Here is a 27,571-nt window from a genome sequence, read left to right as displayed (position 1 = left end):
CTTCCACCATTGTGTGGAAATTATTTCCTTTTAATTGATATTTTTTCTCTGGAGTTGACCAAGTCAGAGAAGAGGAAAGACTGAGCCCATCATTGAAGCGTTCAGGGGTGCGGCCTCGGTTTGCCTCAGGACTTGTCTTGTTGTAGCCAGATACTGATAGCAAGTAGTACTGTTGTGTTGCAGCCGGATCGGTCTTGTAAGTTCATCTGTGGACGTAGGCGAAGATGGCGGACCCGGCCGAATGCACCATCAAAGTGATGTGCCGTTTTAGGCCATTGAACAGTTCGGAGGTGACGAGAGGGGACAAATATATCCCCAAGTTTCAGGGGGAGGACAGTGTACTACTTGGGGTAAGTCTCTTGCCACCCTGCTAACTAGCAGTTGCTTCGCCTAGTTGTAGCTTAGCTTGTAAAGTACTAGTAGGTGACCCTGTGGATATTTCATTAATAATGCACCCATATTTTTCATAAGTTTACTGTGTGGATATTGACAGTCCGTACCCCACCCTGAATGATCAAGTGACAAGAAATTGTTAGGATAAAACAAATTAAAGTGACAGAATAGAAAGTTAGCTTGCTAGAGCTAGTTTAGCATACACAACAGCAGCTACTGTAAACTAGATTACTACAAGGACAATTTGACAACTACCAGCTGAAACATTAATCAATTTAATGACGTTCAAGCGATCATTCTTTTCAGACTTGTTAACTTTAGCCTGTCAATTAGATGGCTAACTGGCATGCAAGAAATACTTTGATTTTGCTAGAAAAATCTTGGAAGCGTAGGCTACATGGTCCCAGTTAATGTTAGCTAGTTGACTAGCTAGCTAGCTTGTCATCATCGCACGGACCCGACGTCTCCAACAACTATTAGCTAGCTAGAGAATGTATCACATTGTATGGATCACATTGAAATAAGACTAGACAATCTCATCAAATAAGAGTTAACGAATTTCTTTTGGCTGGTCTTGGTAACCTTAGGCTAGCTAGCTGACTGGCTAACTACTCCCAGTTGACACATGACATGGGCATGGTCACGTTGAAGACGCAATCATCACAGACATTAATTGACAGATTTATTAGCTTAACTTCTACAACAAAGTAGGCCTACTTCTCTTTGTGTTTTATGCAAGCGGAGTATCTTGAGAAAACACAAACGAGGTTGAAGAATAGTAATGCATTGAAAACAGAAATCTATCTAAATTTCTTTGCCTAGGTCACACGCCCTTACAATTACACATGACTCCAGTCATAATCGTAAAATTGTTAGCTGGGTCAAACTTCATGGTCAAATTTGACGTTCCGAAGCAAAACGTTAGCACAACCAAAGCTCAACCCTCGGAGTGTTACATAAATGTGTGACAGACACTCCAGTCAGACACCAAAAGACAACATTTGGTTTGTGCTAGATTATGTTCTGAAGGGTGTGGCGTGCATCTCAATGGCTTTCAATTAAATGAAAGTTGTATGAGACTATGTACTTACTAAGATTTTACCTACAGGGGATTGCATAACTTGTTACGACTTGAGGGCTCTGCAGTAAATATTGTATGAATCCAGGATATTCTTCACTCTTTACATTGAGGCATGAATGTGGAAAGAAACTGGTTTTGTCCAACATCTGACCGATGATCATTTTAGACTGTGCTGTGTTGTCATTCGCACAGTGAGAACAACTAGATGGTTGAGGGGTGTGGTGCTATTATGAGGTGAGGAACTATGGGGTATTACGGGATAATACTGTAATAGGAGTGGAACATTTCTTTGACCCCATTTGTCTTTAAATAGATAACCCTGGTGGTGGATACATTTCTTTACCCAGAACAATGGGAATCACTAACAGTTCTCACCCCCTAGCAGACTGTGCCTGGGTAACAGTCCACCCCCTAGCAGACTGTGCCTGGGTAACAGTCCACCCCCTAGCAGACTGTGCCTGGGTAACAGTCCACCCCCTAGCAGACTGTGCCTGGGTAACAGTCCACCCCCTAGCAGACTGTGCCTGGGTAACAGTTCACCCCCTAGCAGACTGTGCCTGGGTAACAGTCCACCCCCTACCAGACTGTGCCTGGGTAACAGTTCACCCCCTAGCAGACTGTGCCTGGGTAACAGTCCACCCCCTAGCAGACTGTGCCTGGGTAACAGTTCACCCCCTAGCAGACTGTGCCTGGGTAACAGTTCTCACCCCCTAGCAGACTGTGCCTGGGTAACAGTCTACCCCCTAGCAGACTGTGCCTGGGTAACAGTCCACCCCCTAGCAGACTGTGCCTGGGTAACAGTTCTCACCCCCTAGCAGACTGTGCCTGGGTAACAGTTCACCTCCTAGCAGACTGTGCCTGGGTAACAGTCTACCCCCTAGCAGACTGTGCCTGGGTAACAGTTCACCCCCTAGCAGACTGTGCCTGGGTAACAGTTCTCACCCCCTAGCAGACTGTGCCTGGGTAACAGTTCACCTCCTAGCAGACTGTGCCTGGGTAACAGTCCACCCCCTAGCAGACTGTGCCTGGGTAACAGTCTACCCCCTAGCAGACTGTGCCTGGGTAACAGTTCACCCCCTAGCAGACTGTGCCTGGGTAACAGTTCACCTCCTAGCAGACTGTGCCTGGGTAACAGTTCACCCCCTAGCAGACTGTGCCTGGGTAACAGTTCACCCCCTAGCAGACTGTGCCTGGGTAACAGTCCTCCCAAGCAGGCTGGCTGCAGGCGTGTTTCTCGTCGACACGGTCGATGCAGCATCTCAGAGCAAATCTTTGCACCTCTTCCTCCTGTGCCCCCAGCTAAGACTGAGCCACCTGCATCTGTGCCGCAGTTTCGGTTGTGGTAAGTCTCGCTGAATCAGCGTATGCAGTAGGCCTATGTGCTGCCTAGACAAGGCTTTGATGGGGGCCTTCTCATGCGGTCCCTAAATCCCACCAGACCACCCCCGGCCCGGCCCGGCCCGGCCCGCTGCTGTGTTCTGTGGCTTCCCAGGCCTGAACACAGCTTTAGAATGAGCAAACACAAATCTCCCTCTCTTCCAGTCTGTCTTCTTGCTGTCTGTAGGACACATCTCTAAGCCTATCATGAAAAATCCTTCTCTTTAGCTCTTTTTTTTTTTGTCCCTTCTTTGTCTAATTTAGACCAGACATTATACGATGCACATCAGTGTCTGTTGTTACGGCCAGTAAGACCCTTTGCATATTAAACAGAGACAGATGGGGATGTTTTCTAGGCTAGCTGTCTCTGGGTATTAGTCTGGTCTTGTCAGAGCTCTTAGAAAGGTTAGATTGTAGATCTCCCTTCAGTAATGACCATCTCCTCACTGGCTAACCTGATTTGGAATGAGTGTTTGCCTTGTGAAAGTGGTCTGTCAGTGGTTCTCAAGAGCCAGCAACTAGATGGCTAATGGTCAGACTATTAATGACGTACCTGTACACTTGCATTGTGGTTTGAGTTGTCCGACACATAAGTTGTTTGAAGTGGGGGTTGTGTAGATATAGACATAAAGGTTGGAGGCACAGTGTGAAATGGCAAATAGGAAAGGCAAAGGGTGAATGGGCTATTTTATGCTTGGGTCAAGGTGACTATGGCCCAGTTTCCCCGACATGGATTAAGCCTAGTCCTAAGAAAAGAGAAAATTCAATGAAGATCTCCATTGAAAAAAGTGTTTAGGCTAGGGCAAGGCTTAATCCATGTCTGGGAAACTGGGCCTCTCAGTTGAACCTACTTGTCTTGTCTTTTCGAAATCATTCCTGACCTCATTGTTTTCGTCTCCAGGGCAAACCGTACATGTTTGACCGTGTGTTGCAGTCCAACACGTCGCAGGAGCAAGTGTACGAGGCGTGCGCTCAGAAGATCGTCAAAGGTATGCCTGGGCTACCCACACACAAGTGTGGTAACTTTAGCACCAAACACTGGTGTCAAGGTGACAGTAGACACATTCCACACTTCATTGGTTTGGCCTGCCCTCACACTAGCACTCTTATCATTTCTATATCCTCTTCCTCTACAGATGTCCTGGATGGCTACAACGGTACCATATTTGCCTATGGGCAGACCTCCTCTGGGAAAACGCACACAATGGAGGTCAGAGCTAGGGCTAGCTACGAGTTAGCTACTGTTGAATTACTGGTTCTAATGTGGTTGGTTCTTCCAGTAACTAGTGTTACTGACCTCCTACTACAAAGTGAACCTACAGATGGTTGATGATATGTCTGGGCTCTGTGCAGGGGAACCTCCATGATCAGGATGGTATGGGCATCATCCCCAGGATCGTCCAGGACATCTTCAACTATATCTACTCCATGGACGAGAACCTGGAGTTTCATATCAAGGTACGGCAAGTCAGCATTGATAGCATAGACCTGAAGATTGTTAGGAAGCCCACGTGTTCAGGAAAGTTAATTCATGTAGGAAGTCTGCTACTCTTGGTTGTTCGGTAACCAAATCTCTCCTTTACAGGTCTCCTATTTTGAGATTTACTTGGACAAGATCAGGGACTTGCTGGATGGTATGTAAGCGCTCTGACACTAAGCATTTGTCCCTAGTTATTTTCTTGTACTAGTCCTACATACTGTTGAGGCCTTCGATGTTAACAGTCAAGACAATCCAACCCCATGAAACACTGAATAACCGCGAAACACCGTGTCTTCATCTGACTCCCCTCATCCACAGTATCAAAGACCAACCTGTCTGTGCACGAGGACAAAAACAGGGTGCCGTACGTCAAGGTGAGAACCTTCTTTTACAGGAAACCCGAGGACAGCCTGGTTTACGGGAAAGTCTGGGCCTAGATGTGACACGCGGAACATGAGTGCATGACGGGGTAGAAGTAAAGGTCTTCATTTTAGTGTTCTCATTGATCGCAACGTTACCCAACAACACAGTCCCTCCCCCCATATCCCAATAATAATCATCCCATTGTGGAAGCCAGTATTGCTTTGCCCGTTGAAGACAGTGGTTCCTTGTGCGGCCCTTGTCTCCAGGGGTGTACCGAGCGCTTCGTATGCAGCCCTGAGGAGGTCATGGACACCATCGATGAGGGCAAGTCCAACAGGCACGTGGCCGTCACAAGTGAGCGCCCCCCCCCGTCTCCCACAAACCTCCACAAACATCCCAGATTCCAACCTCATTCCCCCCCAGCCCCTGCTGTCTCTCATGGGTTCCACCCCACCACATCTCCTGACTCTCTGGAGGTGGAGGCCTAGCTTATGCCTACTCGTACTCAGTTCCATCCAGCCACTCGGTAAACACTGAAGAAATGTTGCATGAGTAAAGTGACTGGATAGAGGCCCTCAACTCCTATTGTGTGTGCGCGTGTGTGCGTGTGTGTGCGTGTGCGTGTGTCGTAGACATGAACGAGCACAGCTCCCGCAGTCACAGCATCTTCCTCATCAACGTGAAGCAGGAGAACACTCAGACGGAGCAGAAGCTCAGCGGCAAACTCTACCTCGTCGATCTGGCCGGGAGCGAAAAAGTAGGAGCCCGTCTGTTTGTTTTCTTTCTCTCTCCTCATTTTTCTGCCTCCGCTTGCCATTTCGTCACACAGACACTCCGTGCTGACACGCCCCTTTTCCCCTTAGAGACCACAACCCCTCAACATGGGGATGTGTTAGCATCCTTAGCTAACTCAGCGCACGGTCATTCAGGTACAGGATCTGGGAGCGCCTGCTGCCTCCCCTCACACACGCACACCTCCTCATAATCTCCTCATCAAATAAGCTGACGATAAGCCAAGGATGGCATTAAGCTCCAACCAAAGACATGAACATTCCTCTTGTCACCATCTTCGTCATAATCTGGTTACTGTCACAACTTATCATGCACGGTTCTTATTGATTCCTCGTCTATCTGGTGGTGTTCAGAACGTACTCCCTGTGTGTCGACTTGACACTGTCGAGGGCCTTTATCTGCAGGTTGGGAATGTCCATCTTCTCTCAGATGATATGATCTAAGTTGGGATCTGAGTTGTCACAAGGACCTGTTTGTTGGGTTTGGGTTAGGGTTGCCTAAAATAATGTGTGACTGTGTGTGATGCTGTGTGCATGTGACCGTGTGTGTGTGACTGTGTGTATGTGAGACACTGTGTTTGACGTAGTGTCTGTGTTTGTCTCTTCCTCTGTGTGTCTGGTGCATGTGCGCAGGTCAGTAAAACCGGAGCGGAGGGTGCCGTTCTGGACGAAGCGAAAAACATCAACAAGTCGCTGTCGTCGCTGGGCAATGTGATCTCAGCGCTGGCAGAAGGCACGGTGAGATCACATTGGTGTGCAGAATCCAAAACACAGTATTGCCAGCAGGTTTTTAGGAAAGCCTTGCTCACAAAATATAAATCCACAGTTGTGAGAACTGCTCCCTAGCTGTGTAACTGCACTCTGGAGGCTGTTCTAACCCCCCCACCTCCCCCCAGTCCTACATCCCCTACAGAGACAGCAAGATGACCCGTATCCTGCAGGACTCCCTGGGGGGAAACTGTCGGACCACCATCGTCATCTGCTGCTCCCCCTCCTCCTACAACGAGTCCGAGTCCAAGTCCACCCTCATGTTCGGACAGAGGTGTGCCCGCCGGGCCTGGAACACACATGACGCACTCACACGCACAGCCTGCCACATGAACCTTCACTGGCCCCACCGTGTGTGTGTGTTCCCCTCAGAGCGAAGACCATCAAGAACACGGTGTGTCTGAACGTGGAGCTGACGGCGGAGCAGTGGAAGAAGAAGTACGAGAAGGAGAAGGAGAAGAACAAGAGCCTGCGCAGCACCGTCACCTGGCTGGAGAGCGAGCTCAACCGCTGGAGGAACGGTGAGCGCTAACCCCCCCCCCCTCCCCCAGGCCTGGATGGGATGGGCAGGCCGGCCACCTCGAAACAAATGCCCCTCTCCGCCTTTATTCGATCCACTAATCTCAGCTGATTCTCAGTAGAGTGACTTTATCGCCGAGTCATGGTCGTCCTCTCTTGGGCTCAAACAGGAAATCAGACCAACGTGTTGCCTGGATACCAAAGAAAGAGTCTTTTGTCTGCTCAAGGCCGCTTCTTATTAGACACGCACAGGGTCTGCGCGGCTATGTAGTCGACTGTTGGTGCGTGTCGCCCCCCCCTGCAGGCGAGAGCGTGCCGGTGGAGGAGCAGTTCGACAAGGAGAAGGCCCAGGCCGAGGTCCAGGCTCTGGACAACGTGGTGAACAACGAGAAGATGGCGCCCTCGCCCGCGGGGATCCCAGGGGTCCGGCTCACCGACGCCGAGAAGGAGAAGTGCGAGGCGGAGCTGGCCAAGCTGTACAAGCAGCTGGATGACAAGGTGGGGGCGGAGCGGGGGGGGGGGGGGGGGGGGCAAGGGCAGTCTGGAGTAGTTGTCGGGGTTTCAATGCCTTCACCTGAAGGACGAGGACATGTTCCGAGCAGCTGTTAGTTATCCCAAGACGTGTCATCCGCCGGTCTCTCTCTCTCTCTCTCTCTCTCTCTCTCTCTCTCTCTCTCTCTCTCTCTCTCTCTGTCTCTGTCTCTGTCTCTTTCTCTGTCTCTCTCTTTCTCTCTCTCTCTCTCTCTCTGTCTGTGTCTCTCTCTCTCTCTCTCTCTCTCTCTCTCTCTCTCTATGTCTCTCTCTCAGGATGATGAGATCAACCAGCAGAGCCAGCTGGCTGAGAAACTGAAGCAGCAGATGCTGGACCAGGAGGAGGTGAGCCCCCCCCACACACACACACGTCCCCCCTCCCCACCAGTCCTAGCCTCTGGCCCCCATCAGTCTGTTATTAGTGAGCCCATTAGTCCCTCCACGGGGGGTCACAGCAGCACTCCATTAGGGCTTTGGAGTCTGTCTCTCACTCCACACACCAGCATACACATGAGATCCGCACTAAGTTTTGGGCGGCGTCTATCGAGTTAGAAACACCGAGGCGATGCACTGCTACCTCAGCTGGTGTGGCATGGCGTGACTCGCGTGATCGACATGATCCCCCCTCACGCCGTAGCTGCTGGCCTCGTCGCGGCGCGACCACGACAGCCTGCAGGGGGAGCTGAACCGCCTGCAGGCGGAGAACGAGGCGTCCAAGGACGAGGTGAAGGAGGTGCTGCAGGCCCTGGAGGAGCTGGCTGTCAACTACGACCAGAAGAGCCAGGAGGTGGAGGACAAGACCAAGGAGTTTGAGGCTCTCAGCGAGGAGCTCAACCAGAAGTCGGTGAGAGACCGAGGAAAAAAGCTTCAATCACCCCCCCTCCCCTTCCCCCTCCCCCTGCTTCCCCCTCCCCTCTGCTACAGGGAGCCCCACTTCAACATTCACACTCCACAAAAAAAATAAAAAAGATCTTCTCCCAAGCTTGACGGACGTTCTAGAACTTTCTCCTCGCCCCGCTCTTCCCCCCCTGCCCCTCTCTCCTCCAGAGCATCCTGGCCTCCATCGACTCGGAGCTGCAGAAGCTGAAGGAGATGACCAACCACCAGAAGAAGAGGGTGACGGAGATGATGTCCTCTCTGCTCAAGGACCTGGCGGAGATCGGCATCGCCGTGGGCAGCAACGACATCAAGGTCGGTCTCTGGGGCCACCAGGAAGTCCTGCTGTGAGACAGGGATGCTTCTGGAACCATGCTTCTTGGAGGGACTTGACCTGTCTCTTATGCATGCACTGATTGTGGAAGATTACTACAATAGCTTCAAGAGCCAAGTCTGCCACAAAGTAAACTTGACATGTTTGACTTGCATATTTTTCTCTCTCACTTCTCCACACACACACACACACACACACACACACACCCCCCACCCCACGCAGCAACACGAGAGCAGCGGGCTGATCGACGAGGAGTTCACGGTGGCGCGCCTCTACATCAGCAAGATGAAGTCTGAGGTGAAGACCCTGGTGAAGCGCAGCAGGCAGCTGGAGAGCGCGCAGGCCGACAGCACCCAGAAGATGGAGGAGAACGACAAGGAGCTGGCCGCCTGCCAGCTGCGCATCTCCCAGGTAACGGCCGCCCGTCGCCGGCTGGAAGCACACAGGTGCGGTGGGGGGGTCACAGCGCTGGGAACAGTTCGTTTAGCACGACGCGCAGATTACATTTATACTTTGCATTGGGCGACCCAGGTTGTGATGTCTGATTCATGTTCAGTCCACGAGTGCTGACCTGTCTCCCCCTCCACCCCCCTCCCCCCCCCACCCTTCCTGCCTGCAGCACGAGGCAAAGATCAAGTCTCTGACGGAGTACCTGCAGAACGTGGAGCAGAAGAAGAGGCAGCTGGAGGAGAACGTGGACTCCCTCACTGAGGAGCTGGTCAAGATCAGCGCCCAGGGTAAACTCCGCTGCTCTCCAGGGACGAGCGTCACTCACCTCATGGGACCCGACACACCCTCACCTCCCCATGCAGGCCTCACATTCCACCATGACACAATTGGATGATGTGATTTTATGATGAGTAAAGTCAACAGGAATCGAATACATGGATCTCGGTGAAGGGGATTTTAGAGAACTGATTTATCTCTCCACTGGCGCCACCAAGTGGTCATATAGTGGCTGACACAAACTCCCTCCTTCACAGAGAAAGTCCACACCTTGGAGAAGGAGAACGAGGTCCAGTCAGCCAATGAAGTCAAAGTATGGGCACACATCCAAAAAGACTACACCAAAGAATGAATGCAATGATTTTACAACCTTTGGCTGGTTAAAGCATGATTCCTGTGGTGGTAAACGTGTGTGTGTGTGTGTGTCAGGATGCCGTGGAGAAGCAGATCCAGTCCCACAGAGAGAGCCACCAGAAGCAGATCAGCAACCTGAGGGATGAACTGGACACCAAGGAGAAGCTCATCACCGACCTCCAGGAGTAAGAACACACACACCTGTAGACTCACTCACACATTTATACACTCACATATTTATACACTCACTCACACGCACACCTGTGCACTAACTCACACACATTTATATACTCACTTACACACCTTTACTCTCACTCTTTCACACACACCTGCACTTCCTCTGTCACACACACAACCCGAGTCCAGAAGGTTTACTGGTGTTTGCTGTGTGTCCAGTCTGAACCAGAAGATCATGCTGGAGCAGGAGATACTGAGGGTGGAGCACGAGAAGCTGAAGACCACCGACCAGGAGAAGAGCCGCAAGCTGCACGAGCTCACGTATGTACACACACACACACACACACGCGCGTACGTCAATAAAGAAGTGTTTGTTTGTGTGCTCACTTGTGTGTGTTTGGGTTGTTTCCAGGGTGATGCAGGATAGAAGGGAGCAGGCCAGACAGGACTTGAAAGGACTTGAGGAGACAGTGGTGAGTTGGTGTGTGTGTGTGTGTGTGTGTGTGTGTGTGTGTGTGTGTGTGTGTGTGTGTGTGTGTGTGTGTGTGTGTGTGTGTGTGTGTGTGTGTGTGTGTGTGTGTGTGTGTGTGTGTGTGTGTGTGTGTGTGTGTGTGTGTGTGTGTGTGTGTGTGTGTGTGTGTGTGTGTGTGTGTGTGTGTGTGCCTATGTATGTGTGTGTGTTTCTCTAAACTCCCTGTCTCCATACAGGCCAAGGAGCTGCAGACACTCCACAACCTCCGCAGGCTGTTTGTCCAGGATCTGGCCACCAGGGTCAAGAAGGTACACACACAGATTCACACACACACACACACACAAACACAGGCATGCAGCATTTATTATTGGCCTTTGTCAAATATCCTCCCTCAAGGTGGTAAGACTGGAATGGAACCAATCATACTTTATTGATGCACTTTGGGTAGACTCCACCCACACACACCCCGTTAGATGTTTATCACTTGTTCTGAGTCTGGGTCTGAGAAGGAGACGCGTCTGACGTTATCTAGGTCAGCTCTTCTTCAAAGGCAGCGCATGTAAATACGCTTTTGGCAGACACTCACATTCCCCAGTAAGGCTCCGAACCCCCCCTCCTACAGGAAAACCCAACTGAATGGGAGAACATCCTTCTCTGGGATCGGAGCGAATGCGATCCACCCTGCCAGTTTAGCGTAGCGGCCTGCTGGCAGAATGGGATTTCTCATCTGCTGGGAATGACCACATTGGATTCCTGTTGATGTCCCATGTCCCTCCCACGTTCCTGTTTTTGACTGAGCCATCGCCAGAGGTGGAAAATGAGCTATTTTGGAATCTACAAGGACTGCAAACATGAGAGAGGGGGAGGGGGAGAGAGGGTGTTCAAAGTTCTATTGATTTGAGTGTGTCACAATAGATAAAGAAGACTCCATCAGTTCCTCCCCACTATATACGGCCTCTGCCTTGCTATATCACTAGCTTTCATGTGAAACCTTGGTTGGATGCAGTATGTCTATGTTGCGGTCGCCCGGTCTGAACTCCAGTCCTGTGTGTCCATCCAGAGTGCCGAGATGGACTCTGATGACACGGGTGGCAGCGCCGCCCAGAAACAGAAGATCTCCTTCCTGGAGAACAACCTGGAACAGCTCACCAAGGTCCACAAGCAGGTAAATGCACGCAGACACACACACACACACACACACCCTGTAAGCTTAGTTTCAGCCAGGTGCTCTGTGAACTGCAATCCTCCTTCCCGGTGTGTGTCCAAGCTGAAGTGATCCCGCAGTAACACCCTCCCCCCCCACCACCCAGCTGGTCCGCGACAACGCCGACCTGCGCTGCGAGCTGCCCAAGCTGGAGAAGCGTCTGCGGGCCACGGTGGAGCGGGTCAAGGCCCTGGAGACGGCCCTGAAGGAGGCCAAGGAGAACGCCGCCCGCGACCGCAAGCGCTACCAGACGGAGGTGGACCGCATCAAGGAGGTCGTGAGGGCCAAGAACATGGCCAGGAGGGGCCACTCTGCTCAGATCGGTGAGGCTGGGCACACACACACACACACACGGAAGGGTAAAGGAATGCACAGCCGGCACACACTCACTTTAAGGACTGCTCTCAATGGGCGTGTGTTTCCAGTGTGGATGTATGACACAAAGCAAAGCACACGGTGACTAATGTCCCTGTGACTGACCTGACCTGGGTCCCCAGACTGGGTCTAACCCCCGCTGTGTGTTGTCCCTGTCCTCCCTCTTCCCAGCCAAACCCATCCGGCCAGGACAGCCCCCCGTGGCCTCCCCTACCCACCCCAACGTCCACCGGGCCGGATTCTTCCAGAACAGCCCGGCAGTGAGCATCAGAGGAGGCGGAGCCAACAAGCAGCAGGAGAAGTGAGTGCCGGAGGAGGCGGGCGCTCGAATCCTCCTGTTAACATGGTCTACACAGCACTGGGCCTGTCCACACCTCCAACACAACTCTCTCTCCCTCTCTCCCTCTCTCTCCATCTCTCCCTCTCTCCCTCTCTCCCTCTCTCCTCTCTCTCTCTCTCTCTCTCTCTCTCTCTCTCTCTCTCTCTCTCTCTCTCTCTCTCTCTCTCTCTCTCTCTCTCTCTCCTCAGCTGCTGAAGAGAACACGCCAGAACAGAGAGAGACGCGAAGATCCCCCAGAGACGCTCGCATTCCAGAACAGTGTCCTGTCACAAGGGACCACTCCTCTTCATACACACACCCTAAACACGACACACACACACCCTAAACACTACATACACACACCCTAAACACTACATACACACACCCTAAACACGACATACACACACCCTAAACACGACATACACACACCCTAAACACTACATACACACACCCTAAACACTACATACACACACCCTAAACACTACATACACACACCCTAAACACTACATACACACACCCTAAACACGACACACACACACCCTAAACACGACACACACACACCCTAAACACGACATACACACACCCTAAACACGACACACACACACCCTAAACACGACATACACACACCCTAAACACGACACACACACACCCTAAACACGACACACACACACCCTAAACACGACACACACACACCCGCACGTAGGGTTCACACGTCCTAGTCCTGGGTGGGGCAGTTTCTCCCTTGAGCTCGTTTTGTTGCCCAGCACAAAATGTTTTCGCAAAATAATCATTTTAAACATAAAACAAACATGACGAGCAATCCCAACAAAGAATTAACGTCTACTAACACCCATGGCTCCATTTTGATTGCACCGAATTTATTGTTCACGTCCTGTGATTTTAGTCTACTGTGCCAAGATGAATGTAACCTTGTGGGTTTTCCTGAAGAAAAGGAGAAGAAAAAACACTAAAAGAAAGAGGAAAGGATATAGCGGAAGATTGTCTGCAGGTGATGGTAATAATAATTAATGTACTGAAAGTACCCCTCCTGGCTGAGTCAACAAACTTGTTTTAAAAGTTAAAGGCTTATAAAAAAGAAACTACTGTTCTGTTTCGCAGAAAGCACTGGATTTTTTTTTTTTTTTTTATATAGCTCTTTTTACATCTTATTTTTGGGGATTCAAATCCTGTATAGCACATATTTTATTATTGGCTATTTCAATGCACTACTGTAGAAGACAGAACAATTGGACTGTGAAGTGAGGCGGGTGGCAGGAAAGCAACCGGACTCCTCCCCGCATCCCAGTGGAGCAGCTCACAGTATCCAAGCCACTGTCACCGTCACCGTACTGCATGACGAGGACGTGACAGAGCTACCTCGCCGCTCCGCCAGGCCTATCTGCACACGCCAGCGCGTACTGTCGCACTCCCTCCGTCTCAATGTCCAAGTTACCACAGACGACAAATTCTTGATATATCTGGATCGATGGAGGATGTATCAGACCTCATTGTAAAGTGGGAACCATCAGCCAAAGCGGTAGTGATCTTTTCTGTGCAAGCAATCCCTTAAGGGGATCCTAGTGTGTTCCAAATCTCCCAGGCATTGAGGTTGTTTGCCCCATCCTCTGGCCTGTGGAGGAGTGTGGCAGAATAGCCGTTAGCAGTGGGGAGTGTCCTATAGAAGAGAGGGGGGTCATCTCATATACTGTTAACCCCTCCCTTTCCAACCTTCCCCATGTTCCCCTCTTTTTTAATCATGTTTGATTATTCGATCATCTGATGTGTGCACATTCATGTCTTCCATGTGCCTGCGTTGAGGGGTATTGTCTTGGTGTTGTTTTGAACTTGTACTGTACTTGGAGTAGTTTTTTTTGTTGTTTTTTTGCTTTCTTGCTGTTAGCTATATTTTCGATGAATTAATCTGTGTGTCTGATTCATTCAAGAGTCACCAATTCCTCTGTTGCTCCAAACCGATTCATCATGTGATGGTGACAGGGTGGATTGGGATAGAACTGGCTGGTCTTGGTAGAGGCGGGACGGCTCTCATAAAGGTCCTGTTTTTCCTCTCAGTGGTTGCCTGTTTGCTTTAGCAACACCTCTGTGCTGTGGCTGGTAGATACTGTTTATTTATGACAGGCAGGCTGACAGATGGGACTTGTAGTTTTACTTTCTGTATTTCATTTTATACCCCTCCACCAAACTTGTTTTATCCCACCCCCCCACCACCACCTTTATTGTTCACCGTTTTTGTGGACCGAGTGGAAAATAAACTATCCAAAACCACTCAGGAAGAGAAGCTTTTGTCATATTGGTAGCTCCAGGATCTTTTACAAACTCCTGACTGATTGTAAAGATTAACTACTTGGTTAAAATAATGTTGTGAAAACCTTAATTTAAAACTGGTCAAAGACACTTAATCGGGAGAAACTGTTTCTGGTTTATTTTAATGTCTTTTTGTTCAATGAAGTTCAAATTTACCCTGAAGCACTTTGAAATGTACTTTTAGAACTGAAAGTGAACCGTACCTAAAACAAGCCTCTCTCTCTGACGACTGTTTAACGGAAACAACTGGATGTCCTCTGGGTTTGGCTTCAGGTGGATAACTTAATGAAGTGATTGTAGCAGTTAATACGGTTCACTCTGCTCGGGACAGCACTGTACATGTATATGATGTTTGTGTGTGCTTGTGTGTAACCTTTGGGAGATTGATGCATTGCAGTATAAATCCTCAAGATTTCTGTAGCCTCGGTTCCTCAAGTTTTTACCCTAGAGATAAAGCCAATAAAGTCTCAATGAGAGCTGACTGGTGCAGTTATTTTCTTTTCCCACCGGAAGTGAGGTGCCTTCAGTATAGTGCTTCAGTATATTTGTCTTGGCAATTGCAGGACTGTATAAAGATGGAAGAAGACGTAACATGTTGCTGAGTGAATAACTTCAGTTAGTGAGGAGTTAATTAGCCTACACTTGCCTACAGAAAGACCATTCCACAAATGGTTAATTCTGGTAGCCTTTAACAGACTTCAGTTGATTTCATGTGCTAACCTAATCACACCAGCAGAGGTCGCTATGAAAGCTTTCTTTCCATAAGGAAATTATGATTTAGATTGGAACGCAGTAAATGTACGCTTTAATACCTTGTTTCACCTACTGCATGTCATGCCAGAACAGAACAAAGCCATAGCCAATAAATAGTCCAGTCTCAGTGTGGCTACCAAATGACGTGACAAAAGAATTATGAATCTACACTCAATTATTCATGATGAACTCGATGTCTTATTTGTGGAAACCTGTGTAAATGTTATCTTCATTGGGACAATATGCTCAGTAAAAAATGCTTGTTAGCTATGCTGTCTATTGAACCCATATATTTAATTACAGATGCATTATCCTTCATACTAACATCGGTCCAACTGAGAGGGTTGGTGAGCCGCGAGAGGGCATACCGTGAGTGTTGCAGTGTACAGTCCATCAAGGCAGGCTGACGGGCGGGGTGGGAGTGCGTTCTCCTAGCACAGCGTCGGGTAGGTTGTGAAAGAGGCGGGGGACTGCGAATCCGCAGACTACAGTCTGTACGGTCGCATACTCCTCAAGAGTGAAGCCTGGAATAGCAGGAGAAAAAGTTCCTACTAAACAGTTACTTTGGTTGGTGTGTTTCACGAGAAGAAAGACTTCAACTGCAGGTATTGTAGTTTATATCTGTATGGATTGTTTGTTGCGGATTTTTTTTTCTCCTGAATCTAGGATATTGTTCCTACTGAGTTGCTACTTTGTCTGCTGCTGTTGCTAAATAGCTCACTTTGTAGTGTGTTCACCGCGAACAATGTTGTTTGCTTAGGCGATCATCCAAGGTTTACATGACTTTTTTTCTTCAAGAAATGTCGTCCTTCAACGATATGGTTTGGTTTGTGGATCTATTTATTGTCGCAAGTAGCCTTTGCAAGGTTGTTTTTGGTAAATGGTTATCAACGTTTCGCGCTGTTATTATACATAGCGAACCTGCCACCAAATAACGGGATGCTTGGGTCAATAGGCCTAATTGTCGATAGCATACGCACTGATTTTGGACTCTTGTTGAAAAAATAAATGTGTCCGGAGTATCCAGTAGCCTTCAATCGATTTTTAATTTCTTTGAAATCTGTGATGATTTGGACTCACGAATGCAGCCTGGGAATGCTTAGTAATTTCGAATCACACTCTTTTGTTGTGAATGAATATGGATTAAAGTCTTTTGTATTTCAGCAGTCTATTGAAAGTCTCGTCTAAGGACCCCTGCCCCCACATTCGGTTTCCCCTGAAGGGTAACCCCAGCCTCAGGCATTGTTTGGACGCTCACAAAATGTGATTGTCAGTGTGGTGTTCAATCCTTCCCAAGTTGATGCGGAGAAAATACTTTCTCCGTGAAATCAATAGGCTAATCAGAACCAGAATAGATAACATCTGAACAGCAGCTGTTGGTAGGTGCACATCCAATGTGGCATGTTTTGAATTAACTATATGGACAAAGGCATGCATATAAAAAGCGCAGAAAAGAGTAGCCTATCTTCGAAACCAGATTTTCAAGACCAGGTTCAGACTTTCAAATCTTTTCTGGGCTTTAGAAAATTGGCTTTCTAAGATACACATTTAAATTATGCGTTTAGATCCAGTTTTAGGCATACACTTGCGATCTTTGTGACATACATGCACCCTTTCACGGTATTTTGTTGCTTGGATTGCCGAGCAGATGCTTGGAGACAAACGCGTGGGTCGTGCACTTTAGCCTAGCTAATGATGATATCCTTATTCAAAGGTCTGGCCTTGTGTGTGAAGAGACTGATAAATGGTAATCTGACTGTGGTCTAGTTTTCCCAGGCTATTACCGCATTCCTAGGAAGCTAATATTAAATATCAAAGATATAAGTTCACTTTTCCCAATGGAGCTTAATCGACACATCATATGGATCATTCAAATCTAAAAGCGTAATACAGGTCAAAGGAGTAAAGGTAGAGAGACCTGCAGACCTGTTTTTAGTCAAGATTAAAGGTGGAAGTGGTGTTATTATTTATTGTTTTTGGTGGCCTCATAGAGTGGTAACAGGGAAATAGGAAGCTACAAGAATCTATTTAACAATCAGGTACAATACGAGGCAATGTATTAAAATACCACATTACCAACCAACATGTTGACTCAATTCCAGAAGGCATCAGACAATTCCTGGCTCGCCCGAACCAACTTCATTTGAGTTGGAATTCTCGTGATCCATCGCCAACCTTATCACACAAATAAATGATGCGACGATGAGAAGAGGGTTAGAGAGAGAGAGAGTGCCTTCAAAAAAAACTATTTTGTTGCTCAGGAGGCTTTTAGCAATATTGTTTCTCTGCAGCAGGTATAATTTAAAGGGGAAAATATTTGTGACAGTGTGAGAGGAATTCAAGCGTTGGCGAGACCTCAGTGAAGTACACTTACATTTAAAGCTGTTGCAATACAGCTTATTCCGAGCTAACTTTTTACTTTGCCTTGAAATAATGTTTAGGCAGTAGTTTTCCTTCAAATCTAGGACATGATAGCAAGTTCAGAAGTTGATGCTGCCCAGGGCAATGCCATCATAATAATCACAGGATTTGTGGTGGTATCTATTCCTTTTTGGGAACCAGAATATGCTTATCCTCTCTGAAACAGGATAAGTGTGTCTTGGTCCTAGCATTGGTGTGAAGAAGCACTCTAGACCCAACAGATAGCCCCTATCTGTACAACGCAGCTCGCATCAGCGTCAGCAGCCTCATGGTCTCCAGCTCGCACGTCAGACACAATGCCACACCATGGCTGTGAGGTAATGCACTCCTCTGGACACAATGGTGCGAGGGAGATCGCCACTTTCACAGCTCTGGTGTTGAATGTTGGTGTGTGAGCGAGTCCTGACAATGTGTGCAGACTGGCTCCAGTGGTGTCAGGGTTATCTGGTATCTGAATACCTCAATGTGCTGCATAGGACTGGAAACAGGGTGTGTGTTTTGGGAGGGGGTCCTGTTCATTGGTGCATGGCACATAGACCCTGACTCACATACGACCCCCCACCCCCCCCACACACACACACAAACAGACTAGTTCATTCACATTCAGACACACCATCAAATCACTCACACCTCCTTAAGTCATGTAAGCCACATAGAGTCTCTGTGTTCAGGCCTTTGTATGGACAGGCCCAGAAGTCTGTCACACACACACATACCCACGAAGTCGTAGGTATTACCTAATGCAGACCGCCTAAGTCTAGGACCTGAGGGGTTACGCATCTCTCTCTATAACACACACACACACACACACACACACCATACACCAATACATCTATTTTGAGCCTATGGATGTCTGGGTATGTCTGCGTCAGTGTGCGTGTGTTTCTGAAGAAGAGGAGCCCTCTTTGGGACACAGTGTGCTCTCACGGGCCAATGAGAAAACACCTGCTCTTCCTCCTCCCCCATCACTCCCCATATCCAGCACTTAGACTGTGGCGGTGGCTATTTGGAGAAGAAGAAAGAGAATGTGATATGGTGCCGGGCCATGGGAGGTTCTGCTGGGCATGGGGCTAACCCTGAGCACAGCGAGGGCTATTTGAGGTGAAACGTCCAGGGGATTCACCCAACCAGAAAGGCCAATGACAAATGGGATCACAAGGAGGGACCCCCGCCGGCTGTTTACCCTATTGTGTTAGTGACTGTCTTTCTGTGAAACTTCCTATGGGACCGCTGAGGGATATACTGGATGTAGCCCTGCGATCCCCCTTTGTGAACATCAGTCATGTTCTGTACCTGCTGTATGAGCAGCATTGCGTTTGAGTAGGCTAATGCTTTGTATGTAGGGATGAGGCAGTGCAGGCAATGTATAAATAGGACATGGTCTCGTGTGTGTGTGTGTGTGTGTGTGTGTGTGTGTGTGTGTGTGTGTGTGTGTGTGTGTGTGTGTGTGTGTGTGTGTGTGTGTGTGTGTGTGTGTGTGTGTGTGTGTGTGTGTGTGTGTGTGTGTGTGTGTGTGTGTGTCGTGTCGTGTCACCTGATCACAGTCAGATCTGTGCAGGGTTGCTTTGGCATCACGGTGTGCACCGATGAGAGGGTCGCTCGGGTTACGCTGTTGGATTTCCTGTCCGCTCGGATCAGTTACCGCGGCGATCGGTCTGTTGATCCAGTTGGTTTGGAAGACGGATGGGGGGCCAAATAGCTTCGGTTTGATCTGAACTCATACAGGCATGTCTGGCAGTAACTCATGTTCATAGGATGTGTCATGTAAGTAAGAGGGAGTTGTGTGTGTGTGTGTGTGTGTGTGATTATGGATTCAAAGGTGAGGTTGTTTTGGGGGTGGGAGTGAACACATTGTTATAATATATGTAAAGATAACAGTCTATCATATCTAACTGTGGTCCCCATCCCACTCCCCCACCATTTCTCTCTTCCTTTAGGTTTCAACGGACCTCCCCACCCCTGCCCTACCCCAGCGAGACATGAGGCTCCTCCCAGCCCTCCATCGCTGAGCGGAGGTCGTGAAGTCCTTTTCCAGTCATGGCAGAGAGGGAGGGCCGCGCGGAGCTCGGCTTGGCTCCCGGCCAGGTGTACGTGGAGGTGGAGTACGACTATGAATACAAAGCTAAAGACAAGACAGTGAGCATCAAGCAGGGGGAGTGCTACCTGCTGGTGAGGAAGACCAACGAGGACTGGTGGCAGGTGAGGAAGGAGGAGGGGACCAAGGCCTTCTACGTGCCCGCCCAGTACGTCAGGGAGGTGCGCCGGGCTCTCATGCCCCCTCAGAAGCCCATCCTCCCGGGGGGCACGGTGCGGGTAAAGCCCACGGTTCTGGATATACGCAGGGCCTCGGACGAGAACCTCAACAGGCCCCTGGAGATGTCCAGTTTCGGGCGGCCCTCGCCGTCCTCCACGCCCTCGCCGTCGTCCGGCCACACGACCCCGCCCTCCCTGGCCCGAGACAGCAACCAGAACCCGGGGAGCCCACGGCACTGCAAGGGCGTGGCCGAGCTGGTCCTCCTGCACAACAACAATAACCATCTCCTTGGTAACTCCACCCTGCCACGGCAACGGGCCGATTCGCCGCCTCTCCGGGCGCCCAGAAACCACAACAAGAGCCCGGACTCGGACCAGAGCCCGCCCTCGGGGGACTCGCCAGGGGAGGGGTCGGAGAAGGCCCGGAACGACTCTGAATCTGGAGACGATCTGAGCAGCAGCTCCACTGAACACATGCAGGTATTTTCCTCTTTCTTTTTGTCAACTTGTCCTTTTCTCACTCGCGCTCTCCTGCCTCTGAATGGGTGTCTCTCTCTCTCTCTCTCTCTCTCATTCACCATCCCTCTTTCTCCCGTCTCCCCTCAGAGACACTCTTGCGCATAGCTGTCCTCTCCTCCACCAGCTACTGTCAGCTTAGATAATGAACAGCAGCGCTCTCTCCCCTCCCTTCATCTCCTACCACGCTGTGTCCGCTCATGACACCCCGTGGAGAGCACTCCTCCTTCCACACCAGCGCCCCGCCGACTCTCCCGCCTCATTTACCAGACGAGACGAGAGCTGCAACAGTTTTGCAGGTGTTTGTTACAGTCCCCAGCCAAAAGCGCAGTTCTTCCGTTTCACTCGTGTGTTTGGACAGGTGTGTGTTTGGGGAGTGTGTGCATGTGATGCCTGGGCAAGTGTGTGTGTGTGTGTGTGTGTGTGTGTGTGTGTGCGTTCTAAAAGCTGTTTTGAGTCGTGACTGTTAAACGTAGGTTTCTTTTATTGAGAAGCTCCAGGAGGTCCCTCCCCATTGCAGTCTCACTCACTGATCCTTCCTGTATCATTACCCCCCCCCCCCCCCCGTATATCGCTGGTTGAACGATAATGATCCTGATATGAATCATGGAGTCCCAGAAAAATGTAAATCATCTCCTACCATCACCAATCACACCCCACCATGACCAATCACACCTCACCATCACCAATCACACCCCACCATCACCAATCACACCTCACCATCACCAATCACACCTCACCATCACCAATCACACCCCACCATGACCAATCACACCTCACCATGACCAATCACACCTCACCATGACCAATCACACCCCACCATCACCAATCACACCTCACCATGACCAATCACACCCCACCATCACCAATCACACCTCACCATGACCAATCACACCCCACCATCACCAATCACACCTCACCATCACCAATCACCAATCCCCTACGGGTGGGTGTGGGGTGATGATCAGTATCAGGGGGAAACAAATTAAGACAGAGGGAGAAACTGGGGGGGGGTTATTTATAGATGAGGTAATGAAAGCAGATCCATTTTGGAGGCCACCCTTTTAAAGGTTCTACAGGAGGGGTGGAGGGGTGGAGGGGTCAGGGGGGTCCTGGCTAGACCATTCTGTTTGAAGGCCCTCTAGTGCAGCTTGGGTTTTTTGTTGTTGTTCCGTGGTCTGCTGCCTCCTGTATGGAGCAGAACAAAGAGACTGGGAGAGAGTGAGTGTGTGTGTGTGTGAGTGTGTTTGTGTGTGAGATGTTGTGAATGGAAAGTAGGTCATATCTGCTGAGGATCAGTCTATAGCACCCCAGTTGTCCTGCTATGGGGACGTGTGTGTGTGTGTGAGAGAGAGAGAGCTGTGGTGTGCCATGTGTTAGAAAGCGGAGGGAAAATGGAACAAAATGGGCAGCTTGCAGAACCGTTCTGAACCGTTCACTATTCTGGACTGAAAATGTTGATACTTGTCATACTTACTGTTTGGTGATTGTAATTGTACAATTTTGAGCACCAGAGAATCGGCCCCTTCGTTTTGAAATGTGTGTCTGCGGCTAAGTCACAGTCAACAGGCTCCACAGATTTCATTTCATTTCACGCTTGTCCGATTACAGGCCAGAACAGTAGGCCTACACTTTATTTTCTTCTTCATTCACCAATAGCATTTACATGTGTATGACTGTTTTGTCTGACTGGCTGCAGGGGAGGCTGGAAGGAAATTGGAGCATGGATGCAGACTGCAAACCAGTCTACTACTTCTGATTGGCCGGACAGCCAACACCTTACTTGCCTAATGTGACTGCGTATGTGTGGGTGCACTTCTGTCTGTGTGTGTGTGTGTGTGTGTGGTTAGTATCCAAGGGGGATATGTTCATGGGGACTTGATTCTTAAGCACTTTTGAGAATCGGCAGCGAGGAACTGTTGCTGCATGCCCCTCCCCAACGCTGAAGGCAGCTCGCTCCACAGGGGACCGAATCAGGGGAAGGAGGTGCGAGGAGGATTTGTCAGTGACAAGCTTGTGTTCTCCTGCCAGCTGCTCTCGCCCGAATTGATTAGGGTTGATGAGAGCGAAGGGGAGAAATGCATTGTCGCAGTTCCATACTCCAACCTGCTCCCCCGATGGCACGCTCCTATCTGTGGGCATCAGAAGGAGCCCTCATTCCTGCCCTCACTGTTAGGGTTGGCCAGGTCCAGTGTGTCCCCCCCACCAACCGCACAACAACGCACAATCCCATGTAAATCTATAACCCCCCCCCACACTCTCCTATTAAATGCACAGCCTCTCCTATGCTCTTAACGGATTGCCAACATAAACCTCTTTTCTTCCTCACATCTCAGGAACCCTGGCTGGAGCAGCCCATATGTACAGGGTGTTTATTCCCCGGGAAGTGTCGCGGCCGAGCTGAAGAGATGTACAACAGTTGTACTCGTTGAGATATGCTCTTCTGGTGTAGGATGTAAATGCTCCTAGTGAACTGTGTGTGTGTGTGTGTGTGAGATACAGAGACGGACGGACAGAGACAGAGACAGAGACAGACTCTGTGTATCTGCTGTGTGGATCTGTGGAGAAGCTTGTTGTTGTGAGTCATTGTGTGGGGGATGGAGGTGACCCAGGCTTCTCACCGTGCTGTCTGTGGCTGTGGCTTGGCCCTCTGGTGCCAGCACAGCACAGCACCCGCCTGCTGCTGGATTCAAATGAGACACAATCCAGCCTTAAATAGCAGCGCACACACACACTCCGAACATCTTTACTCCTAACACACAGCGGGGGGGACACAAATGTCACTGATGTGGAGTCTCGGAGCAGGCCACTGTACACGTTAGTGAAGGCCACCGCAACCCCCTAGAGACACACCTCCCAGTATATCACATGTCCCAGTATATCACACCTCCCAGTATATCACATGTCCCTGGAACTATGGGGGCCCTGTAGTAGCACTGCTTCCATGACCACACAACCACATATAACCTCTCTGACATAACTTAGTCAGTGTGTGTGTGTGTGTGTGTATTATATAAATATACACCCCCACCATCACTGCACTGAGACGTTGTATAGAAGAAGACAGCTGGGCTGACCCGAGGTCAAGGTCTATCCCTCCGTCTGCCTTTCATCACATAAACTGTGCTCGTGGGAGAAAGCGATTCAGTGTCGGTCATGGTATCGTATGGATCTACAGGAAGAGTCTGGGGCAGATCCAGACATCGAGGCGGTCTCTGCATGTGTGTGCGGGAACGCCAGCTCGACGTTACGTCGAAGCAGGAAGGATAGATCAAGTCCAATGTTTATCAGCTTCTGAGCATCCCGCTCAGGAGCAGAAAAACACAATACTGGAAAAGGGCCATCTTTGGGAGAGTGGTTTACATCAATGTGTCTCCACTCTTCTGCCAGCAGGTGTGTTTACCCACTCCAGAAAGAGGAGCAAAGGTTGTCAATGTGTGGCAAAGGGGCTTAACAGCTAACTGAAATAGCCTGCTATGTATGCATGGTCTCTGGGGTACTGACAGGCTGTGGACTGGCAGTGAAACACAATATTGACCACCTTAGGAGAGTTGCAACATTTTCTCGCTGTAAAAAGGTGCTGTTTTGAGACCCTGAAGTGTGATGGTCAATATACATTGTCAGACCTAAAACCAAACGTTTTGCTTTTTTCGAAGACAAAGTAGATGGGGCCCAGTTTCAATGAGGACAACATGAACTAATACTAGTGTACCATACCACAAACATCATTAGGACATCATAGCACAGTCATTCCCGGGTAAGCTAGCAGAAGCTGTACAGTAGCACCCAGTGTGTCCAGGCCCACCTTTGTGTGTTGGTCACTAATGCACAGCTGAGCCTCACTGTTCCTACTCTCCAGACCAGCTGAAAAGGAGGCCTCTACTTGTTATCCAGCACATACTTGTCATTCCTGCCACTGTGCCTACACACACACACATACTGGTACAGTACAGAGCTGGCTGGGGCATGTGTCCGCTCTGCGTCTAACTCAATGAAGGCCTTCTTATCCTTCCTAGCTGGTGCATTGGAGCTCCCCCTAATCTAATATTTAACCTGGGCTAATAGAACTTCAAACTGTCAATCTGTTGCTCTCTTTCTCTCTCGCTCAGACCATTCCTCTCTCTCTCTCACTCCCTCTCCTCTTTGTCTCTCTCTCTCTCTCTCTCTTCCAGTCTCTCTCCCCATATCTTTTTCTTGCGCTCCCCTTCTTTCCCCTTGTTCTGTGACACTCCTATTTCTTTCTTGCTGTCTCTCTCTGTGTGTGTGTTGCGTGCACGTCTGTTTGTACTTCTATTGGTGTGTGTGTGTGTGTGTGCGTGCGTGCGCGCGAGCGCTCATGGTACCATTTGTACATGTGTGTGTGGGTGTGTGTGTGTGTGTGTGTGGACGCTCTGACCCTGATCCGGGGTTCTGAGTAGAGGGAACAGGATTAAGGCAACAAGCTCCCTCACGGGGGGCCAGGCCCCCATCCCCACCTCACCCAGGGCTGACACACTCAGTTTGACAAATCGTGTGCATCTTCTAATGCCTGGGATCTCTCACTGTGTGTGTGTGTGTGTGTTCACCAGAGAGAGAGAGAGAGAGAGAGAGAGAGAGAGAGAGAGAGAGAGAGAGAGAGAGAGAGAGAGAGAGAGAGAGAGAGAGAGAGAGAGAGAGAGAGAGAGAGAGAGAGAGAGAGAGAGAGAGAGAGAGAGAGAGAGAGAGAGAGAGAGAGAGAGAGAGAGAGAGAGAGAGAGAGAGAGAGAGAGAGAGAGAGAGAGAGAGAGAGAGAGAGAGAGAGAGAGAGAGAGAGAGAGAGAGAGAGAGAGAGCGCATTTCTCCCGATGGGGCCCCAGGAGGGTTAGGCTGCCGGTCAGCGTGTGATGCTGCACTGCTTCAGCTGTTTCCCTCGGTTGACCGGGATGCATCGCTCTCTCGCTCTTCTCTCCAGATCTCTCTCTTTCTACACCATATCTATCTCTCTCTCGCTGGCTCTCGCTCTCTCTCTTCTGTTGTGGTAGTGTGGCTGAGGGCTCTGTGTGGGAGCCAGTGTAGGTCAGTGTGGATGGGGACAGCATGTACCCAGAGGAGAAGGTAAGCAGCGCCTGCAGCCTTTGCTGCAGAGTCTCCAGGTCCCTCTCCTCCTCATCTCTGTCCCCGCCGCGACGGCTCCCTCTCTCCCTCCTCCTCTCTCGCTCCCCCTCTCTCGCTCCCCCTCTCTCGCTCCCCCTCTCTCGCTCCCCCTCTCTCGCTCCCCCTCTCTCGCTCCCCCTCTCTCGCTCCCCCTCTCTGCCTCTCCCTCCTCTCTCGCTCCCCCTCTCTCGCTCCCCCTCTCTCCCTCTCTCGTTCCCCCGCTCTCGCTCCTCCGTCCTCTCCGCACCCTCCCTCGGGCTCTCGCACACCTGAATGAACCGACTGACACTCACTAATCCTGAATATCAGCAATCCGTCACTCGTTGTCAAACTCAAAGCGAGTTTGCAGCGACGAACAAGGGCTTGCTATTCCTTTGTTTGGCCATCGTGGGGTTTGTACCCAGGAACTCAAGATGGACAGATACATTTGTGTGTGTGATTGTGTGTGCCCCGAACAGCAGCTATGTGAGGGCTTTAATGTGTGTATAAAGCACATGGGAATTAAAAAGCAATCATGGTCCACAAACCATCCCATTATGCAGATGTTAAGCAGTCTATGTGATACTATGCGGTTCTTCTCTCTCTCCCTTTCTCCCTCATCCGCCACAGAGTAGAATGTCAAGGTTGGTGAGATCGTCGCTTGTTTCAGTAAAGGTGAAAAAGCGATGCCTTTGTCTGGTTGTCTGTGAGTCTTCTGCTACAGGTGGGTAAAGGAGTAAGATGTTCCGTGTTCCTAGCCTGTCACCGTGCTGACTGGCTTCTTTGGGAGAGACTCTCCTCAACATGAAGGACAACCAAGACAGGTTTTTGTCTACTAGCTTGAGCAGTGGAGCGTGGGTCTTGACGCGTGTTTGTCGCCTACTTCTCAGAAGCATGATGCTTAGAGTGTCGGCAAGGGGGGGGGGGGTGGGTGGGGGCGGCCGGGCGGTGTGGAAGGTTGCTGGTGCATGGAACGGGGGGCCGGCACAGTGCGTGGGCACGGCGGTGTGGGCGGCGAGGAACAGACGAGGCTCCGCCTCCATTGTGCGCCACACCAGCGCTCTCGCTAATTACAGACGAAGGCTCGCTGCCAAGGAGACGAGCTGACGTTCTCCTCGGATCCCCAGAGATGGCAACCGTGTGCTTTTGACACGTCAACACAGGAGTTCATTTCATTTGTCTTTGAGTGGGCGCATGCTATAGTGGCACACAATTTCAAAGCCATAAGGGTTATATGTTGCGTGGGTGTGTATTAGCCTACATTAGTATTGGAACAGTTGCTGGGGTATGGTGTTTAACCCCGAAATGATCGTTTAGGGAGGGGAAGACGGGTCCATCGCTGGAGATGAGGAGATAACTGTTAGATCAGTCAAACCATCCAGAACTGCAAACAGTTTGGAGCTGTTAGGACAGCCCAGCCCTAGGTTACCAATGTTTCACTGAGAGAGGTCTGGTGCTGCTCTGGTGGTTCTGTGCCGGTGAATTGACTTTCTAGAGAAACCCACCTCTTTGTGCTGTACACTGTCATCCCCGGTCTCTTTTAGCTGAAGAGAGATGTTGCTCGCATAGGACAAAGAGGGATCACCGGGAGGGTCGCTGTAGAACGTTCACCAAGCTTCTACCAGCTCGGCTGGAAACAGTTCATTTAGTTTAGCAGCATTGCACATCACAACAGTTCAGATCCGATTACCAGGCGCTGTTACCTGAATGATTGTCGACAAAAAGGAGAGTAGGGTGGGGGAGAGAGAGGGAAGAGAGAGGGTTGTTGGAGAGAGAGGGAGAGAGGTGGGAGAGGTGATGGGGGAGGGGGGAGCTAGAGAAACACCGTGAGTTCCTGTGTCACCCATGTCCTTGTCTTGGATTGAGAGCTCACCCCCCCCCGTTTCCGACAAGTGTCCGTTAGGAAATGGATATCTCTATGGTGATGGATGTCTCCACGTTCCATTCAAACCCCTGTGGTTTCTGACACGCCATTGGTGCTTGGTTACCTCTTCACAGAGATGATTGGCAGTTGTTGATGACGCTGAAAGTCAGAAAGACTCAAGGATTCCAGTCACATCATATGATGGACCAGC

The 27,571-nt window shown here is 50.0% G+C and overlaps 2 protein-coding genes across 6 annotated transcripts in view; both read left to right on the top strand.

Annotated features, from left to right (window-relative positions):
- The first annotated feature begins 210 nt into the window (after positions 1 to 210).
- LOC146274992 (kinesin-1 heavy chain-like) lies at positions 211 to 14,943 on the top strand. The gene is made up of 26 exons (XM_084702875.1): positions 211 to 350; positions 3,753 to 3,840; positions 3,988 to 4,061; positions 4,205 to 4,309; positions 4,437 to 4,485; positions 4,650 to 4,705; positions 4,961 to 5,048; positions 5,327 to 5,451; positions 6,119 to 6,223; positions 6,382 to 6,527; positions 6,626 to 6,774; positions 7,077 to 7,270; positions 7,580 to 7,648; positions 7,941 to 8,147; positions 8,351 to 8,494; positions 8,736 to 8,924; positions 9,133 to 9,250; positions 9,497 to 9,552; positions 9,669 to 9,778; positions 9,990 to 10,091; positions 10,183 to 10,243; positions 10,479 to 10,550; positions 11,303 to 11,407; positions 11,553 to 11,769; positions 11,993 to 12,122; positions 12,350 to 14,943. Exons 1-26 carry the CDS (start codon positions 225 to 227, stop codon positions 12,354 to 12,356), a joined length of 2,892 nt encoding a protein of 963 aa, XP_084559001.1. The 5' UTR covers positions 211 to 224; the 3' UTR covers positions 12,357 to 14,943.
- Positions 14,944 to 15,649: 706 nt separating this feature from the next.
- Positions 15,650 to 27,571, top strand: part of arhgap12b (Rho GTPase activating protein 12b) — a 36,965-nt gene continuing 25,043 nt past the window's right edge. Inside the window, exons 1-2 of one of the 5 annotated variants that reach the window (XM_084703127.1) lie at positions 15,650 to 15,820; positions 19,574 to 20,369. In XM_084703127.1, coding sequence (XP_084559253.1) covers positions 19,674 to 20,369 — 696 coding nt within the window. In that variant the 5' untranslated portion in view covers positions 15,650 to 15,820; positions 19,574 to 19,673. Of the gene's footprint in view, positions 15,821 to 16,477; positions 16,595 to 19,573; positions 20,370 to 27,571 lie in introns of those variants that run through there. The other 4 variants (XM_084703122.1, XM_084703124.1, XM_084703125.1 and 1 more) reach the window with 4 other exon arrangements.

This window comes from Hypomesus nipponensis, chromosome 8, assembly GCF_054491055.1.
Source record: "Hypomesus nipponensis isolate SF chromosome 8, ASM5449105v1, whole genome shotgun sequence".
NCBI lineage: Eukaryota > Metazoa > Chordata > Actinopteri > Osmeriformes > Osmeridae > Hypomesus > Hypomesus nipponensis.
Note: the sequence above shows the minus strand (reverse complement) of the source record. Positions and strands in the feature narration are given on the sequence as shown.